This window comes from Cyanistes caeruleus, chromosome 4 (assembly GCF_971803275.1).
Source record: "Cyanistes caeruleus chromosome 4, bCyaCae1.hap1.1, whole genome shotgun sequence".
In the NCBI taxonomy this organism is placed as follows: domain Eukaryota; kingdom Metazoa; phylum Chordata; class Aves; order Passeriformes; family Paridae; genus Cyanistes; species Cyanistes caeruleus.
Genome location: NC_141704.1, coordinates 14,667,096 through 14,685,396, shown reverse-complemented (window position 1 = coordinate 14,685,396; position 18,301 = coordinate 14,667,096). Strand labels below are relative to the sequence as shown.

At 42.1% G+C, this 18,301-nt stretch overlaps 1 protein-coding gene across 3 annotated transcripts in view; it reads right to left on the bottom strand.

The window, feature by feature from the left end:
* SLC2A13 (solute carrier family 2 member 13) overlaps window positions 1-17,956 on the bottom strand; it is a 143,752-nt gene extending 125,796 nt beyond the window's left edge. The window contains exons 1-2 of one of the 3 annotated variants that reach the window (XM_086886820.1): window positions 17,101-17,477; window positions 6,543-6,619 (exon numbers count right to left, since the gene is read on the bottom strand). In XM_086886820.1, coding sequence (XP_086742946.1) covers window positions 6,543-6,582 — 40 coding nt within the window. In that variant the 5' untranslated portion in view covers window positions 6,583-6,619; window positions 17,101-17,477. Of the gene's footprint in view, window positions 1-6,542; window positions 6,620-17,100 lie in introns of all 3 variants that reach the window. The other 2 variants (XM_086886818.1, XM_086886819.1) reach the window with 2 other exon arrangements.
* Between the last annotated feature and the right edge of the window lie 345 nt (window positions 17,957-18,301).

Sequence of the window (18,301 nt, the reverse complement as noted above, 5' to 3'; positions counted from 1 at the left end):
TAACAGCTCCTCAGTGCAACGCAACTGTAATAGAAAAACATCCTATGGAGGAATCTCAAGTAAAGATCTCTCAAGAAAAGTAGCAGTACCATTAAGCCAAGGATCTTGCATCATAGTGCCCTTAGCAGAAGGATAAGCCAATTCTGATTTTCTTCATGTCACACAGGTTTATACAGAGAAACAACTTGTGACCACTTTCCTGGACTATCACAACTGCAGCACTCGTGGTGCAATATTCAAGGTATCAGGGATACGAAGTTACTTCACTTTTGATATGTATTTACTTCCACCAATGGTTTATACTGACAAAAAAAAAATGAAGCTACAAGAGAAGAATGAAGCTGCTGCACTTGAGGGGGGAAAAAAAGCAAGACAGTAGTGTCAAGTGCTAAAAGGAAAAAAAGGAACAGATCAACTACTCCATTACCAATATCTAAGGGACAAAAAAGCTGAGGAAGCCTCAGCCAACCTGGATGGATGCCGCAGGTAGAAAGAAATTACTGCTAAATTTTGTCAGGGAAATGGACTGCCAAAGAGCTTTCTGAGAAATGTTGCTCCCATGACTTTCAATTTTTGACAACTTGCAGTTCTCTAGATGCATTGTGATGGACAGCCATTTTCCAAATAACATGTAATTCTGGTAACAGCTGCTTTACTTCAGCATTTACTTCACACTTTGTTAGGTCCCTCCTCAGAGCACCCAGCACAACACCCCTGAGGTCCCGCTGCAGAGCGGCTCTTGTCTGCCCTATTTTCATTCTCCAGGCACATTAGCAGGGGAGCATTCAGGCAGAACTCCAGGTCAGATTACAGAGAAAGCTGGGAAAACACTGCATTGTTCTTGGTAGATCTCATTAAGTGATACAAGACTTTGATAACTCTAGATAACCTAAAGATTAAGAGGAAATAAAGATGGGTATCTGAAGTGCCATCTTGAAACTCCGGGCACTGCATTGACTCTATCTGTCAGTCTGCTGTGTTGCCCCCATACAGTGAGAGAATAGTGAAAATGAGAAATTTTAAGAAAAATTAGGAGTTTAAATTTAAAAAAGTGTATCTGACAGTCCCATTCCAATTAACACAGATACAGCAAGTATCTCTAAGATAAAATCTGCTTTGCCTGTGATTTGCACTACACAAGTTACAATAAATCAGTGTAAGCTGTCAGATACCAAGCTGGTCAATGAAATACTCCACTGCTTCTGTTTGCTATCTGCCAGTCTCTAAGTGACCCAGCTTTTTTGTACTTGAGGTACAGCTACTAGAGAGTAGTAAATTTTAACTCCTTCATAACCTGCTCCCAACTTAGAAGTGGATCCCATCCTTAAAACAGAAAAGTTTATAGTTAAAAAAGAAGCCACATTCTCCTTTGAAGTGACAAGACATTCTCATTTAAGGATCAAGCTTTAAATGACAAGCACAAGCTACAACTGAGAAAAATAACTAAATCCAGGATCTCTCTGGAAAATAAACTTTGCAAGCCCTGTGATTACTCAGAAAGATTACACTTTCACAGAGAAAAATTTTTGAAGAAATTTCCATATTGACGATAGCTGAAAAGTCTTAGACCAGAGCAGAGAAGGATGTCTGAATCCTCACAGGACTCTTTCCAAAGAAACTCTATCAAGTAATTACTATCTCTCATCTTGATTTTACCTACATCACATTTCACCTGATCTTTTAATTAAGTTTTCAAAAAGCAAGATTTAATTGAAACATCAATTATGGTAAAACCTAGCTACATATAATTGAATTTTCACTCGAAAGTAAAAATTATTTTATTTACATTTTAAAACATTTTTGGCCTACTTACTCTTTCTTATTTCCCAAAAGAAAAGGTAGGGACTGCTGACAATACTGCAGAAGAGCAACATCAGAAAACAGAATTAATTACCCACTGGGGAAGAATCATTAAACTGAGCACCAATAAAGTAACTTTGAGTAGGAATGGAACCAGTTGTGATAGCTTCTAATAAAGCACTAGGCACTTATAATGAAGCATGAAACAGCTCATAGGTGACTGGATCTCTGAATTAGTCACTACCAACTCCTACCTGCCCAGTTAGTATTATTTATACTTGCATAAAAAAAGGAAATAATAAAAACACAGTATTTTCCCCATAAAATTTTACTATCCATTGCAAAGCACACATGTTGATGACAGGCTTTTGTCAATGAGACTGGGAAGAAGACACTACTCTAGCAGAATGCTACTCTTCCTGTTACCAAAGATCACCTCCTTAATAACAGAATCCTCACCCCTAATACCTGTACCTACTACAAAAATACAACAGCTAGAAAAGCTCCTCATGGACTGTGCTTCCAATACAGTGTGTGCTTTCAATACTTTAAATGTCTACTGCTCATCATCTTGATGATACCTTTCAAATACTGTCAAGTTCACATTCACCTGCTCATTCTGAGTTTACACTGTTTTCCTTTCTTAGTTTAAAGGGCTTTTTAACTGCTAATAAGTACAATATATACAAAAACTTGAGCAGTGTTTCAATATACCATATTAAAAAACTCAAGCTTAGGAATGATTTACCAGAAGCATTTAGTGGCAGTCCTTTAATGACTCTTGTGCTATTTGCTCATAAGGCACAGAATAGGCTTCTGGGAGAAACTGAAAAACAAGCATGGTCAGTGATACAGCATGCCAGAGCACATTCTGGAAGTTAAGTCTACATTACTTCACTGAGATACATTTTAGAATGCTTTTTAGAGGTGGCCTGATTTTTGGCAATCTTTTTCTTCTCAATGACAAGTATATGCCAATTTGTATATATGTACCTATGAATGCAGAGTTTGCACTTCCAGTCAAGTAGAATTGCCTACAGTTACAACATCATGTAATAATTAAATCATAAAATTTAAAATTCATTTTTTTATAAATAATTTACCTGCATTTCACTAAGACTGAATGTCAGACAGTACTGAGACCAGACTTCTCTGAGAAGTACCACCAACAGTATTGCCTGTCTACAGGCCAAATACACACCAAGGAGGGACAGAGAAGAGATTTGACTATAGAGGAAATTACCTGTGAAACTGAAAATCACACTATAATGTCCATTAACAGAAATTGCAGTGTTGAACAGGTTATGACTGATAGAAAAAAATATTACTATTTGTTTTTTAAATAAGTCCAAGAATACTTTTGGGAATGCAAACATCCACCTTACAGAAAGAGAAATGGAGGCATAAGGCACCACAGTCACTTGATGATCCAAATGCCAGAAAGCAACAAATCCAAGAATTACAGATTAGTCTTACATTTATTCAGCAAAAGACTGCATCAGACTCTTGGGGACTCATTGTACAAGTCATGTTTTTCAACAGCACAAGAGACATTTTCTTATTTGTAGGTTCACAGAAAGGTTTTGGCTGGAGAAGACCTTAAAGATTATCTAATTCCAACTGGCCCATCACAGGATGGGCAGGGACACTGTCCACTAGACCAAGTTACTCAAATCCCCTTCCAGGGTGAATCCACAATTTCTCTGGGCAATCTGTTCCAATGCCTCAGCACCCTCACTGCAGTATTTCAGGTGAGTGGCAAAGTGAAACAACCACATGCATATATTTAACTTATTCTAACATAAGACTGTAATTCAGGCTTATACATTACACAAAAAACTTCATTTTATGGCAAGATGAGTTTGAGGCTTTGTGTCTGTTGCTCTTTGTATCAGCCTATCTTTTTTTTTTCCCTTGCAATAGCATTCTAGCTATGATTGCTTCTACAGCACCCAAGTAAACGGAATGGGCTCCAAGTTGTAGAACAGGTAACCTCATCCGGTACATGCAAGGGCAAAATTTACTGTGACTTAGAAAACCGATGGCTACAGGCCCTGTAACAAGACAAATTTCAAGAGTACAAAACACACAGAGCAAGGGTGAAAGTGAAATGTAGCAGACCAGACACTTCTTGGCATATTACTGCTTCAGGGATGTATGTACTTTAGTGGTTGATAATGCTGACAAATAGAAATACAAACCAAAGAACACTCAGAACAACTGTGAAAAAGAGACAGAGTAAAGCAAACACTTCTCAATCTATTATTGCTTTAGGGATACATGTATTTTAGTGCTGATAATGCAGGACAAATAGAAATCCAATGAAAGAGCCATACATTGCTTCTGGATGATTCAGCTACATTGGGAACATATTTGTGTGAGACTGAAGAGCACACACACACGCATGCACAACAAGTTGAATCATTTGCTTCAAGCAAGAAACAGAGCATTGCTGTAAGCAAAATACCACAGAAGATGAAAAGCAAGATGAATAGCACTTTCACACGTAGTATTTATTTGTTATATTCAAACATCAGTTTAAAAGTCTTAGAAACTTCCCTAGAAAATCTGCCTAAAGCTATACTTTTCAGTTGTAGCTCAGTATGACATGCACACCTATCTTACAGACCTGATTTTTATATGAATCTACAATTACTTGAATAGATTAGTATCTCCTGTAAAGTGCTGTAATAATTTGTAGTTTATCAAGATCAGGAGATAAAGAAATCAATTTTGCTGGGAGTATGCCAAGTCAAGCCTCTTGAAGTTCTTCCTCTTGCTCCCTGCCACAGCACAGATGAAACTAGTTATCTTGTGCAGGTGTTAAAACATACAAATCCATATTATCTAAGTGAAGAAACACATCCCTATTTGATAAAAATTTAATAAAAAATAAAGGACTGAGACAAGAACTATATATCCACACTTGATAAAAAAAAATCTTAAAATAAGCAGAAAGAATGGCCCCATACCCCAAAGCCATATCTTCATATTCATTCTTCATATCTTCTCCTGTCCTCCAGAGCACAGTTGCAAAATCTATTTCAAATACACTAATCCCAAAAATCTGTACGCTTGGTTTACAGTATCCTCTTGCATAACCATCTTCAAATAGTGCTTCTTTAGCACTCACACTTCCAGTTCTTCATCTGTGCACCAGTGCAAGGACTGATTTCCCTACATCCCAGTCCAAATGAAATTCCCTGGAGAAATTTGGGGGTAAAAAGCTATTGCAGCTAGAAGAACTGAAAAACTGACTAGTTTGACTGCATCATAGTTCATAGGAAGTCCCCATCACACTTAACACATAAGCACAGTTCCATTCCGTGTATCCCACAGAGTCTCCAGGAAGAAAAGCAGAATGAACACCAAAGCTTGAGACAGCAGGCTAACAGGCAGCCCAGGCTCACCCTCATCCAACCAGCACAGTGCCATAGAGACTGATGCCTCAACAGCCCATCTGAAACAGTCACACACAAATCCATACTCTGGGGTCAAAGATACAAGGGAGTATATAACCATCAGCAGAGGCTCTCTTAAGTCAGCCAGAAACATGTTAAGATTCTACACAAGGAACACCAGAAAACATGTACACAGTCCCTTAGAAGTTTCACCGCTATGGAGAATTATCTTCTGAACAGATTAAACACAATTGTTCTAAACAGGTGACTCATCTTGCTAAAGATCCAACTGGTATTACAGACACAGGACTGCTGGTCTTGAGCTATGAGGAGAAGCCTTCTCTGCAGTCCTGTGTAACAAGCTTGGAGTACTGTTTCCTCCTGGGCAAGGAAAAACTCCACATCTAAGAGGCTAATGATGAATAGCTCAGATAGTACATGGGTGTCAGGCAAAGCAATTAACTTTGAATCAGGGAGAGGTCTGTAGACTGATAAAACAGACAGTTTTTGAATAAAGGGAATGAGTAGGTGGGGACAGAGTAGGCACAATCAAAGCAAAAACACAAACACAAACAGTAGTATGTCTTCTTATCTTAAAGTCCCCATCAGAGACACAACAGAAACAACAAAGCATGACCTAAAAAATATGCCATGAAACTCCAGCTTTTTCGGAAGGACACAGGCTGTTGAACATGATAATATTTTGTGCACCCCAGCTAGAAAACCTGCAGACTGGGACCAGGAGCAGAGTGAAGCCCTAAACCTGCAGGATGGCAAGATGCACAGAGGAAATCACACAGACCACCCAGACACAAACAAATATTGTGCCCTACACAATGTTAGATTTCACGAGAAATAGTATCTTCTCATCCAAATTGTCAAAGAATTTAGTAAAGTAAAATTCCCACTCAGTAAAAGGGAAGTTAACATTATTTGTGTAATGCTCTACTCAGTGTGTGCCCACGTTTCTGCTAAATGCGCAGATGATTTTTTCCAACACACCAGTCAATCATTACAAGAGAAAGGATCTGTGCTTTCTCTTCCTACCCAAGAACAACACACAGCACAAAACCAGACACAAGTACTAGCTCAAAATATTGTCACAGTGATCGAATTTTTGGGCTAAAACACCATTAATGCCTGTGTGCAACATTTAGCCTTATCCACCTCTATTTTCAGCATCCTAAAATTGCCCAGGTGGCTTTGGATTTCATTTGTACCAAGCTGTTCCAATGTGAATTGGACTGGTGAGGTCAGCAGCACCTATGATTAATGCAGGAGCAGGGAGTCTACCAGGCAAAAGACTTTGCTGAACTCCATAGTGAATAAAACCAGACTTACCTTTTCCCCTCAGGCAGATTCCCCATTCCTGTGCTGACATAGCTACTACTGACCTCAACAGTCCAATAATCAAGGACCTGTGAACAAACAAAAAAGGTCACTTGTATGCAAACACCTGCTGAAGTGCATGCTTAAAATACACACTGCTTTGGACTTAGCCACTATTTCCTCCATGCTCAGTAGTTCATCCATTACCACACTGACTTCCTCAGATGTTAGACTCTCCACACTCTCCATCAGAGCTCCAGCCAACAATCCTAAAAAAATTAGCCAACCAAATCAGAGAGCAAGTACTCAGTGGAGGGTCCCTATGATTTTTATCTCCTTAACCTCATAAACAAAACTTCCTAGGTAGGCAGCTACAAGCAGAAAAGGAAGTTCTAAATAACAGGTAGAGCAGGTCTTCATACAACAAGGAACAGCAAATAAAGCACACTGACCTGAACCTTAAACATACAAGAAATGCCATAAGAATGGGTATTTCTTTCCTACTATCACCTGTTGAACAAGTAGAACCCAAAGGAATACTAACTCCGATTCGAGTCCTCTGACTTTGGGATTCTTGTATACCATCCTCCACCTGCTATACAAGAATTTAGGCTCCCAGCTCTCCCTGATCCTACCTGCACTCCAGTTAGATGTTCAAAAAGGCAGTAAAAATATTCCCTGTCTCCAACACCTCATATAGGCTCTGTGCTTATCTTTATAGATTGCTGAATTTGCTCCAGCCTTCTTGTCATGGCTTTCAGCATAATTTATTTAGTTACCTACACTTTTTCTATAAAAATCTCCTAAGTACTTTATTAAGTATATTTATTATCTTAAGTGGTTTTGCTTCTGAAATTCTTTAGGGACCTTTAAGATAGTAGCTTTTTTTCCTTTCATAACTCCTGATAATTTTTACAATTGAAATATTGCCCATTTTTACAGCTGGAATGTGAAACCTATGCTACAACAGCAAGAGTAAAAATTGCAACATGCTCAGAATGTAGTTGTCTTCAGCATCAGGATCATCTACCTCTTCCTTAAAGAAATTATTGAATCCTGACTGCCCATTCATTTATGTGAGGTAACGATAGAGTAAATCAACAACTGTTTTTTCCAGGTTAAGTACTGCAAGTTCTTCCAAGAACAGAGCTGTAAAACCAAATGGGTCATTTTTCATAATATTAGTTAAAAACTCCACAGAATCACATATAACTACCAAGTATTGTAGTACCATTACAGGCTTTGAACAAGAATCAATAGTAATTTAAGGGAAGACATCAGAGGGATGCAAACAGGAGCTGCCCATTTCCACCAGCTGGTCTGGTGTTCTTTTGGAGGTTAAACTGCACCACAAGGCATGAGAACAGGATGGCACCAGTGCTCCTCCTCCATGCCTGCTCCTCTAGGCACAGCAGCTCTGCTCTGGTACTGCACTAGGCAAAAGGAGGAGTACTTCTAGATCTGCTCATCTCCTGCCCTTGGAAATGAGAGAGATGCAAAAGCAGAATCTGATGGACTGCAGAAGACAGCTCAGTGAAGGGCATGAATCAAGGCAATTGCTAGTTTTCAAATACTAACTTTTCTATTAGAATAAATGCAATTGATGACTTATGAACAATGGTACTGCTCTGACAGCAACATATCAGTCTTAACAACATGAAGTTATTTAATGACACTAAAGTCACCTTCATGTTCTTATAACTCTCAACTTGAAAGAAAGAAGACAGACAATCAGACAAGAACAACCCAATGCAAAACTTCAACATCCACTCATTTATTAGGAGTGTTGTCAGTTTAAAGTTCAAATTATTGGTGCCTTCAAGTAGGCCTAAGTTCAAAGCTCTTCTCTGGTGAACCAGGAGTAGGAGCACTAAAAATACGAAAACATATCTAGAGAACTATCCAGTTTTATTAAGAAGTGGAGATTCGTCAAGTCTGTGGGGTTCTTGCATCGAGCAAGTATTTAAGAGAAGGAAGAGAGAAGGGAGAGAATTTCTCATGAGCAAACAGAAATTAATGCCAGCAATCAATTCAGTAGATGTTTCTCAGAGCAGTGCTCACCAGAATACATTCCCTATTTACAAGGCCATATACCCCACAACATGAGCAATACAACCTGGGTAACCCCAGGCAGGTTCTTCTGCTCTTTGGAATTTACAATGCATTGCCCTGTATTTCCAGAGAAAGGCAGTAAATAGAAGAGCTGTGGCTAAACACAAACACATACCTAATACTTCCAGCTGCTGAAAAACAATCTTTTTCCAAAGTGATTATATGCATAGACATTAAAACCACAATTACTGGTTTTGCTTCCCTTGCAAGGGAAGTAACAGTGGAGAAAACCATGTACATGAGGCTCCTAAACAAATGAAAAGGGAAACAAAAGGGTTGCTACTTCTTGTTTCTGCAGGTTAGCCTGCAGAAACTTCCACTTCTGGGAGAAGAATTGAAAACTTTTGCCGTAGGGCTCCCAGTTACGGTACAAGTTTCTAGAACTATTTAATTTTCTCTAGGCTGTGAAAATATGGGTGACATCGAGGTGACTGCAAATTTAGCTACATATTTTTGTTTACCATAGCAGGTTCTCCAGCATTTCTGGCATCTCCCGGTTTTGTATCTATCATCTGGAGATTGACAACCACTTCACTCCTGCCTCAGAGACAACTGAGCATGCAGCTGTATGTGCTTGGCTGGCTGTTCACTAGATTAGAGAGCTCCTCAAAACTACCACTTCAGATGAGACTTGTGGAACTCAGACCTTCCCAAATACACAGTGTTGAAAAGAGAACAGAAAGTTCTAGAATTGAGGCCTGAAGCAATTGCCTCAGGCCTTCAGGGAGAAGAAAGGGAATCCTTACTTTTCCCTGAAGGCTGTTCAGCCTTGCAGTGTCTGACAGCCCATGTGCTGAAAGCGGTTCTTCACACTGCCTGGGAAGTTTTTTTGCCTGGAAGTTGTCTTGTCACTCAGGAGTAGAACATGCTTATTGTTGTAGAACACTCACAAAGGATGAGCCCCAAGGTCAGTGCCAGGTGGTCCTGAAAAACATCAGCTCTAATGAGAACCAAGGAGCCTTTCAGGCTAGCCACAGAGGACAAACCTCCTCCAGAGAGCTGCTCCCTCTGCTCCCTGCTGCTGAATTACACTGGAAAAATCAAGGGGGGGTGCAAGAAAAGTTCAGGCAGAGAAGCTGGGTTGACAACTCCTGAATACACACAACTAAAAACCCATCCAGAGATGGGGGGAAAAGTCCCTGAGTGACAACTAAAGGACAAGCCCAAGGTAAAGGAAAAAAGTTGCATTTATCAATAAACATACACCTTGTTTTGTTTTTTTTTAAATTTACACAACTGCTTCAGTGTCTGAGCTCACTAGCACACAGCCACATGAAATGATGGCAGAACTCCAAAGAAAGTCAACCCAGCTGCAATCCCTAGGGCACACGAGGACTTCAAACAAGAATCTGTGGTTCAAAAGGGAGGAACATAAAAAGAAGTCTGTCCCCAACTGCAGATGAGGCAGGCAGTCTTAACTGTTCAGCTGAATAAGAGACCAAACCTAGGGGGAAGTGGGAACTCACTGGCTAACCCCATGGCTGAAAAAGCATGTTGTGGCCCATCCAAACCCAGCTAGATGGCAGCGGTGGGCTCTGGGGTCACAGTGTGGCATTTCATCCATGCCAGCAGCATGTCTGCAAGGGACTTGTGAAGGAAGGAGGGACAGACTGTCTGACCTAAGAAACCTAAGTGAAATCACCCTGGATATAAACAGCCAAAATAAGAAAGCACCTATGAAAATATCCCCTTCAGGACATGCATTTGCTTTGAATAAATCCTTTACGAAACCAGTCTAAATCTGACAACAAATCAGAAGAAGATCAGAAATCGAAAGAAGAGGAATGTGTGCTTTTAAACCTTTATTTCCACAACTATCACATGCAAAATATATTTTAGAAGAGTTTGCACACAAGTTGCATCAAAAGACTTACAGAGTTTAGCTAAAGTAATCAGATGGCTCCAGACTTATCCAGAGCCATATTACACAAGATATTTACAAAAGAATTAACAACTGCTTCTCTTCATACTTGTTCACAGGCATAACCATTGCCAAAAAAAGCCCAAAGGTGGAACTCTGCTCTCTTGATTTTCATCAATCACTGGTTTCAGGCTTCCAGCAGTTCAATGCAGACCCAAGCTCTTCACAAGCTTCACAACAGAAATACTAATTGTACAGGTTAGATGTGAAAGCCCACCAATGAAGACCAATAAAACAATTTTGCAAACAAAGCTATCCATCAGGCCCATTATACCTCTGTGGTGCCAGCATGCTGCACGGCAACAGTTGCTCACTTTGAGTCCAACCACCTTAAGTGGAAATTACCAAATTTCAGGACTTCTGTAGGACTTGCAACCCAAAAGCTTATCATATCTGAATGTAATAATCCCTAAGATTCCTAAATTACTACTTTTGAAAGAAATACTGTATTTTAAAATAGGATATATTCTATTAATCACCACTTAAAAGCATACATCTGCTATAATTAATCTTGAAGTCTACTGATAATAAGATAAGGAAAAATATAGCTAAAAAGAACTCAAATCTTCAGCACATCCTTTCAGTGATTCACTTTTTTCATTGCTTCTCAGGATACAATTGGCAAAATACAGACTATTACACACAGAACAAAAATTAAGTGCAAGTTCTGACAGTGCACAGCACGAGACAGCAGCCAGCACCTTGAATCTGCCGCTTGGACTGTCCTCAGATATCCTCCCCTGTCCCTCTGCTGACAGGACTGGTGCAAACTTCAGCCAAACAAGTGACTCAGACCCAGAAGTCCCACCTGAATGATTTGCTGTCTCTAACATAACAGTAAATGGATGTCACTGATCTCCTGTTCCTGTAGCAAACAAAGCATTTTGAAAATAAGCCCACCTACAGTGCCTACATGACTTTTTCAAGGTAAGGAAATACCTGTGTTTAACACTGCAAGCTTCCATCAAGTTGCCTTTTATCAGGAGTAAAAAGACCATAATTTCAATTTTATGTCACCTATGAAATGGATGCTTTCTATTTTTTCCAAAATAAACAAAGATACTTATAATCCAACAGGGATTATGTTTTAATAGAACTGTTTGACCAAGTACAAGGAAAATTATTTTAGAAAATTTCCCATGTTTTAAAAACAGGAAAATATTTCTAGGTTTATGAACTATGGGAATTAATTTCTTTCTGAAGTTAAATAAAAACAATAGCAAGAAGGTCAAAACGCCTCCCTTATGCCTTTAAAAAGTGTCCAGAAGAACAAAAATAAAGAAATTCTCTTAGATACAACTCTATGTACTTTATATTTTATCCTGAAATGGTCACTAAATGTAAGTTAGCAACATTCATGTGCAAATTGCTGATTTTTGTATTATACCATCAGACAAAACAATAAGGGAGTCAGTGCTTGTTGACATGACAGTGAACTGAGCTGTGTATCCTGTCCAAGGCACACAAAATTAGAGGACTTGAAAAGATAGTTTTTCATCTTAAAGTAATCCTGGTATCCTGAAAGATTTCAGCTCCACTCAGAAGCTAAAGTATCCTTCCAGATGTTTTTGCACAAGAATAGAAAAAGCTCTTAAAATACAGAGATTCAATCCTGAGCACACATATTAATGTCAGTAGCTTTAGATCCTAGAAGCTTGCGTGACCATCTCTGGGCAGTGACAGCACAACAGTCAATTGCAACAATCCAGAAATTTGTCTCTCCAACCCCCTCCATCCCTCTACTGCCAGCTTATACCAACAAACCACTGTCTCCAGAGGTAAAAATAGCCTATGAACCTCTGGAGTGAAAATTACAAGCATCTGTCAGAAGCAACACAGCATATTTGGGGGTTGAGGGTGACTAAAATGTACCAAGGTGTAAACTCCTTTAAAAAAGGTGGTTGACAGTTATAAAAACAGACTGAAGCTTCAGAGCTTCCCATATTGAGCTGTTGAGGTTGGATAAGAATATTAATCTGGTTTTTCAAGATAAAAATACATGGGAAAATACCTGAAAAAACTCAGTTGTATTAAAAAAAAAAAAAAATAATAAAAAAATTATAATAACCAGCACACATATCCTCATCTTTCATAGGCAACGTGTTATACTGGTTATTTTCTAGTATTTCCACAGCATATCTAGTAGTCCAGATTATATGGCAGACCTTTATTTAACCACTTCAAATATCACACAGTTTGTACTACATTATGCAAGTCCTTTGGATAAATTTGGTTATTTTTGTCATTTGGTATTGAACTATACTGTCAATAGAAGCCAACTCCACCAGGGGAGCCACAACCATATGCCAGAGCTTTTCACTCCTGCCTAACTCTGTGTACAATCTTGTTTCCTCTGCTCAGAAAATGACCTACATATGTAGTCAGACGATGCTACCAGGAGCACTACATATGTCAGATTCAAATATAGCCTTTAAAAAAAAATACTACAGACATTTTGAGCACAAACCAAGCAATGAGCAGTAAGCTTACATTGTGAAGATACTGCATGTACTAATGTCAAGGAGAAGATAAGGCACCTAACCTGGCAGGTCCCCATTGCACTGCAGACTCAGTAACATGCACATATTGTAATCCTATGTAACTCTGCTTTCGTGACAACTTGGGCAATGTGTACATTAAGTAATGCCTAAGCCACACATTCAGCAAGCAAACAAAACCCTGAAAAGCTTATCATTAATTGAGCATCATTTATTCTGCATGCAAAACAAGACAGGAGTATCTAATTATCCAGCTAAAGACTGTACATCTAGAGATCAGCTATGGAGGAGTAAGCTTAATGCTGTCACTTCCTGGGCTCTGCCCAAACTGCTTTCCTTCTACAGGTGGTATGTAAGTGCTATTGAAAAAGTAACCTGAACACCTCACTACCTGAAGCACCATGCCAACACCAGCTGTAAACTTAAAATCTTCAGCATCCCCAGATGACAGAAGGATAATATATTCCCATCGCAGAGAGGTGAGCTGTTGGCAAACCACGGCCAATGGGTTTAGGCAAATTAGGACGTTGGACTGATTACAGCATTAAAAAAAAGTGATTTTGCAAACATGGCTGTTTATTATTATCCTTTCTAGTCTCTGCTGTGTTTAGTCCCAGTGATTAATCTTCTCGCTCTTTGCCTTCCTTCTCAAGACAGGAGGTTTTCAGCAGAAATTACTCTCATCTCCAGTCATGCCTGGTTCTTGCTTTTAGTGTTTCAGTTCTGGCCTGACCTCAGGCTTTGGGGCAGACTAAACACGAGCCAAATGGAGGACCCAGCTTTCCTGTCAAACAAACAAACTACAGCAGCCAACTTAAGACAACAGGAGGAGGCCTTCACCATTATCAGATGCCAAAAGTCCAAACATCCTTTGTACCAATGACTTTTTTACCTAGCAACGCTCACGCTAAGTATTACCAAGCACATGCAATCCAACTGAAATTCCCAAATGTTTGGATTTTGCCCCCATTTGCTGTAATGAATATCATCTGCCCACGTGTTGCATTCCTGGCATTTGGCTCAGATAAATTCCTAAAGAGTCCAGGACACCAGAATTGCTTGGAAATGGTCAGGTGGGAAGGAATAATGGCCATAACTTTGTTCTTAAGCCGTTTAGTCTGGAACTGTCATGAGCTATGTATTTTGAAATTCAGATCTGAAAAGATCTAAGGAAATTCTAAGCTCATGCTGAACATGTTTTCCATTTTTATGCATTCTCTATATTTCATATTAATACTAAGGGGAAGAGCGACAGAAAGGGAACAGAACAGTTTCCACCATAAAAATCTATTCAACATTTGCAATAAAAGAGGATTTAGGCTTGTCCTTGAGAGAAGGTCTTTATTTCCAGAATCACCTCATTCTGTAGTGGCTGTAGAAAAAAGAATTTTTCCATTTCAAAACAGCTCTAAGAAAAATGGTAAAAAATGGACAAGACAGACAAATGAGAGATGTTCCTCATTTCAGCATATATCCTGTGGTTTTCATCCTTGAAAGTTTAACTGTATTCCTTTATAAATCACAGTCACAAGAAAAATAGCCATTTTCTCACACAGTCAAAATTAACACTGATCTACCCTACACCAGCAAGGGCAGAAGGAACATCACCGTATCAGCTTTTACAGCACCACAGTACTGATCATAACACAGTAATTCATTCAGTAAATGTAAAAAATCCCACATGTATCTAGAGTAGATCTCTTGATGGGTAATTTGCAGAGTGCTATAGGAAGGAAATCTAAGAAACATATAATATTCTACACAATTAAGAAGTTTTTACTGGTTTTCAGGTAGGAAAGCATTTGTAACACTACACCACTGCACACTAACATTTTAGCATTTTGTACTATCACTGAAGTGTCACATTACTGAACAGCCATCTTACACCAACACTAGGAAGCTCTGGCTCACTTTGGGCAGTAAAATGATAATGAGAAGTCTCCAAGAGATGAAAGGGAAGAAAAAAAAACCTCCACCAATTTCTAATGCCTTCATTAAATTATCCAGGCTCCCTCTGGTGGGGGATTTAATGCAGAGACTGCTCCAGTTTGCTATATGAGAACAGCTGTTTTTTCTTTTGTAAAACAAACTGTGTTAGGATTGGATTCGGCAATTCCTGGAGTCTCTTGTCATGCTTCAGTCATGGCAATCTGAGGTAAAGCTTTGTTTCTGGCCCTAAACTACATCACATAAAGAATAGCAGTCTGTGATTTAAAAAAAAAGAAAAAAGAAAAAGCAATACATTTTTAAAACATAAATTAGTGTCTTTGTGCTCCAAAATCCTCAGGATATTTCTCATTTCTTCAGAGTCTCATCAGAAAAACCACCTCTGCCCCTCATGTGGACAGAGGCTAAAGAGAGATTGCTATCCCCAGGGCACACAAGAGATGTAGGGCTCCTAGTTTTCATTTCTGTGGTTTATATATTGATTATATTAAGTCTCAAGTCTTGTATCTCTCCAACAATTCGAGTATCATTTATATGCACCACCGTAAGACAATTCCAACATGTCCATATCTCTCTCCAAAACACACACAGAGGAGTCAAGCAAACCATCCATCCATTTCATTTCTCTACACCCCCTGAAGTTGTCATTGTAACCAGTTACGGTAAAGGAACAGAAGCTTTACAAACACAAAAAGACATCACACTTGGTATTTTTAGCATCTACCACTAAATATATGTACCACATATTGTCCTCAATCAATAGGAATCAAAATTCCTATTATCCATTCAATCTCATAGTCAGTTTTGCCTCCTGGACTTCAAGACCAATACTATCAACATTCTGCAGCTTGAAGTCTTGCTTAAACAAAAAACACACAGAGAGGTAGCATTTTAAAAAAATAAATGAGAACCACCCAACTTGGGGTAAGAAAACTGCAAGGTGAAGATGTTGCTGTATGGGAAAACCAGCATGAGCCCTTTCAAGGATGGAGTCAATTTTATTTCTGACAGCCCTTATTATGACTCACTAACTCTTCTTCCTTAATAAGGCCACGATTTGCATCAGAAAAAGTGTGTCTGTAACAAGCCTGAGGACTCAGAAAATTATCCAATGGCTAAGAAACGTAACTTTGCCACACAGAGAAAAACAATTTTACTTCTCAGTTTGTCCTTGTGCTTTCAGATAGAAAGGGAAGCACGGGACTAGAAAGGGACTATAGCAACTATAGTCCAAGGATTCTGATTAACCTCATACAGCCCATCTTAGATGATGAGTACAATTCAATTACTGCCAGATAGGATGGCAGCTGAAGCTGAAGAGCAACCCACATTTGAGGGATATTTAGGATATAGTCGGCACAGAAACCAGTCTCACAGGTCAGAGGAAACAGCCCTGCAAGTTCTTTGGGACAGCTATAAAGTTTTACGGGAATCCACTGCTTGTAACCTATATAGGAAGGCAAATAAAGAGCAGCAATTCACGTTCAATATGTCATTAATGAACTCCAAAGCCTTCCAGAGCAAGGGTTAACTTTTTCAGACCAGGGAGATTAGTACCTCATTTTGCCCCAGAGGAATTCCTTTAGTGCCCAAGAAAAACTATGCGGGGAACCAGTAAAGAGGTATTTACAATTGAGAAAGTCCGGCGTGATCTCCTTGCCCCTGACTTCCCAGAACCTTCAAATGCAAAGCCTGCGGCTTGCGCTGACACTGACAGGCGATCCTAAAGATGAAACTACTGAAAGGATGCGAGACCATTCTCCCAGTACAAAACCCAGACAACTCTCCCAGCAACGGGGCAGGACCACACCACCTGTAATAAAATCGAAGAGGGCAAGCACCCACACCGCGCTGCGATGGCCATGGGAGCCCGCCCCGGACCTCGCTCAGCCGAGCATTCCCCTCGCCAGCTCCCCAACCTTGGGCACTCCGGGGCCACTTCGCCTTCTGCTTCACCGCAAGGGGTTTGCGGGCGTGCAGGGACAGGCGATTCCCGGCTCGGTTAAACCTGCCCCGGGGGAGCGCTGTCCCCGCCGGGCAAGAGCTGGGTCCCCGCGGGGGAGGGAGCCCGGCGGGGCGGTGTGGCACTCACCGATGCCCAGCCCCACCACCACGCGTCCCGCCAGCAGCGTCTCCTTGTCGCGGGCGGCGGCCAGCACGCCGGAGCCCGCCGTGAAGAGGCCGCTGGCCAGCAGGATGCAGGGCCGCCGGCCGCACAGCCCGTTCAGGACGCCGCCGGCCAGGGCGGACAGGGCGGCGGCGCCCACCGTGCCGGAGACGAGCAGCTCCTGCCAGAGCGCGTCCAGGTTGAGCTCCCTCTTGAGGAGGAGCAGCGCCCCCGACACCACGCCGGTGTCGTAGCCGAAGAGGAAGCCCCCCAGAGCGGAGAAGACCGACACCACGTAGACGAAGCCGGGGGTCTCGTCCTGCTGGAACTGGCGCCGCGCCGCCCGCTCCAGCTCTCCGCCCGACGCCGCGCTGTTGAGGCTGGAACAGGACTCGGCGGCGATGAGGCTCCGCTCGCCCGCCGCCGCGCCCGAGCCGGCGGCCCCGTCCGCCTGCCGCCGCCTCTTCTCGCCCATCAGGTTGCTCAGGCTCCGCAGCGTGTACTCCACATTATCGCTGGCCTTGCGGGACATGGGACGGCCGCGGCGGCTCCCGCCCCGACCGGGGAAGGGCAGGGGGCTGAGGCGGGCGGCTGCCGGGCTACTCAGACTAGGGCGGCGGGGCTGCCGCTGCTGCCGACGCTGCCTGTCCTCGGCGCGCCCGCCCCTCTCGGGCCGCGCTCAGCTGGGTCGCATCGTCCCCCAGCCGCCGGGCGGACTTGAGGGGAAGTTGCCGCCGCTCCCAGCGCCCGGGCGGAGCTGGAGGCGGAGGCAGGCGGGGACAGCGGCGAGCGCGGCCCGGCGGGCGCAGGGGGCGGGCTCGGCCGCCCCCCCCACCGTGCGCGGTACGGGGCAGGCGCGGCCCGGAGCAGGCGCGGCCCGGAGCGCCTGCGCACGGAGCGGCCCCGCCGCGCTCACTCACGGGCGGGCGGCGGGGCTGGCGGTGTCCGCTGGGGCTGGGAAGGAAGTCGGGATGGAAGCCAGGAAGGAAGCCCTGGGCGGGTGGGCGCCACGCAAGCCCGGGGGCTGATCCCCGAGTCCGTGGAGCTGTTCCTGCTGGCAGCCCCCGCCGACATGAGGCTGAAGGGAGCGCCGGCTGCGGCTGTCCGCGCGCTTCCCGCACTGCCTGGGGAGCGTTGCCCCAGGTGCCAGGCGCGCGTAAGGATCGCAGTTGTCTTAATAACTGCA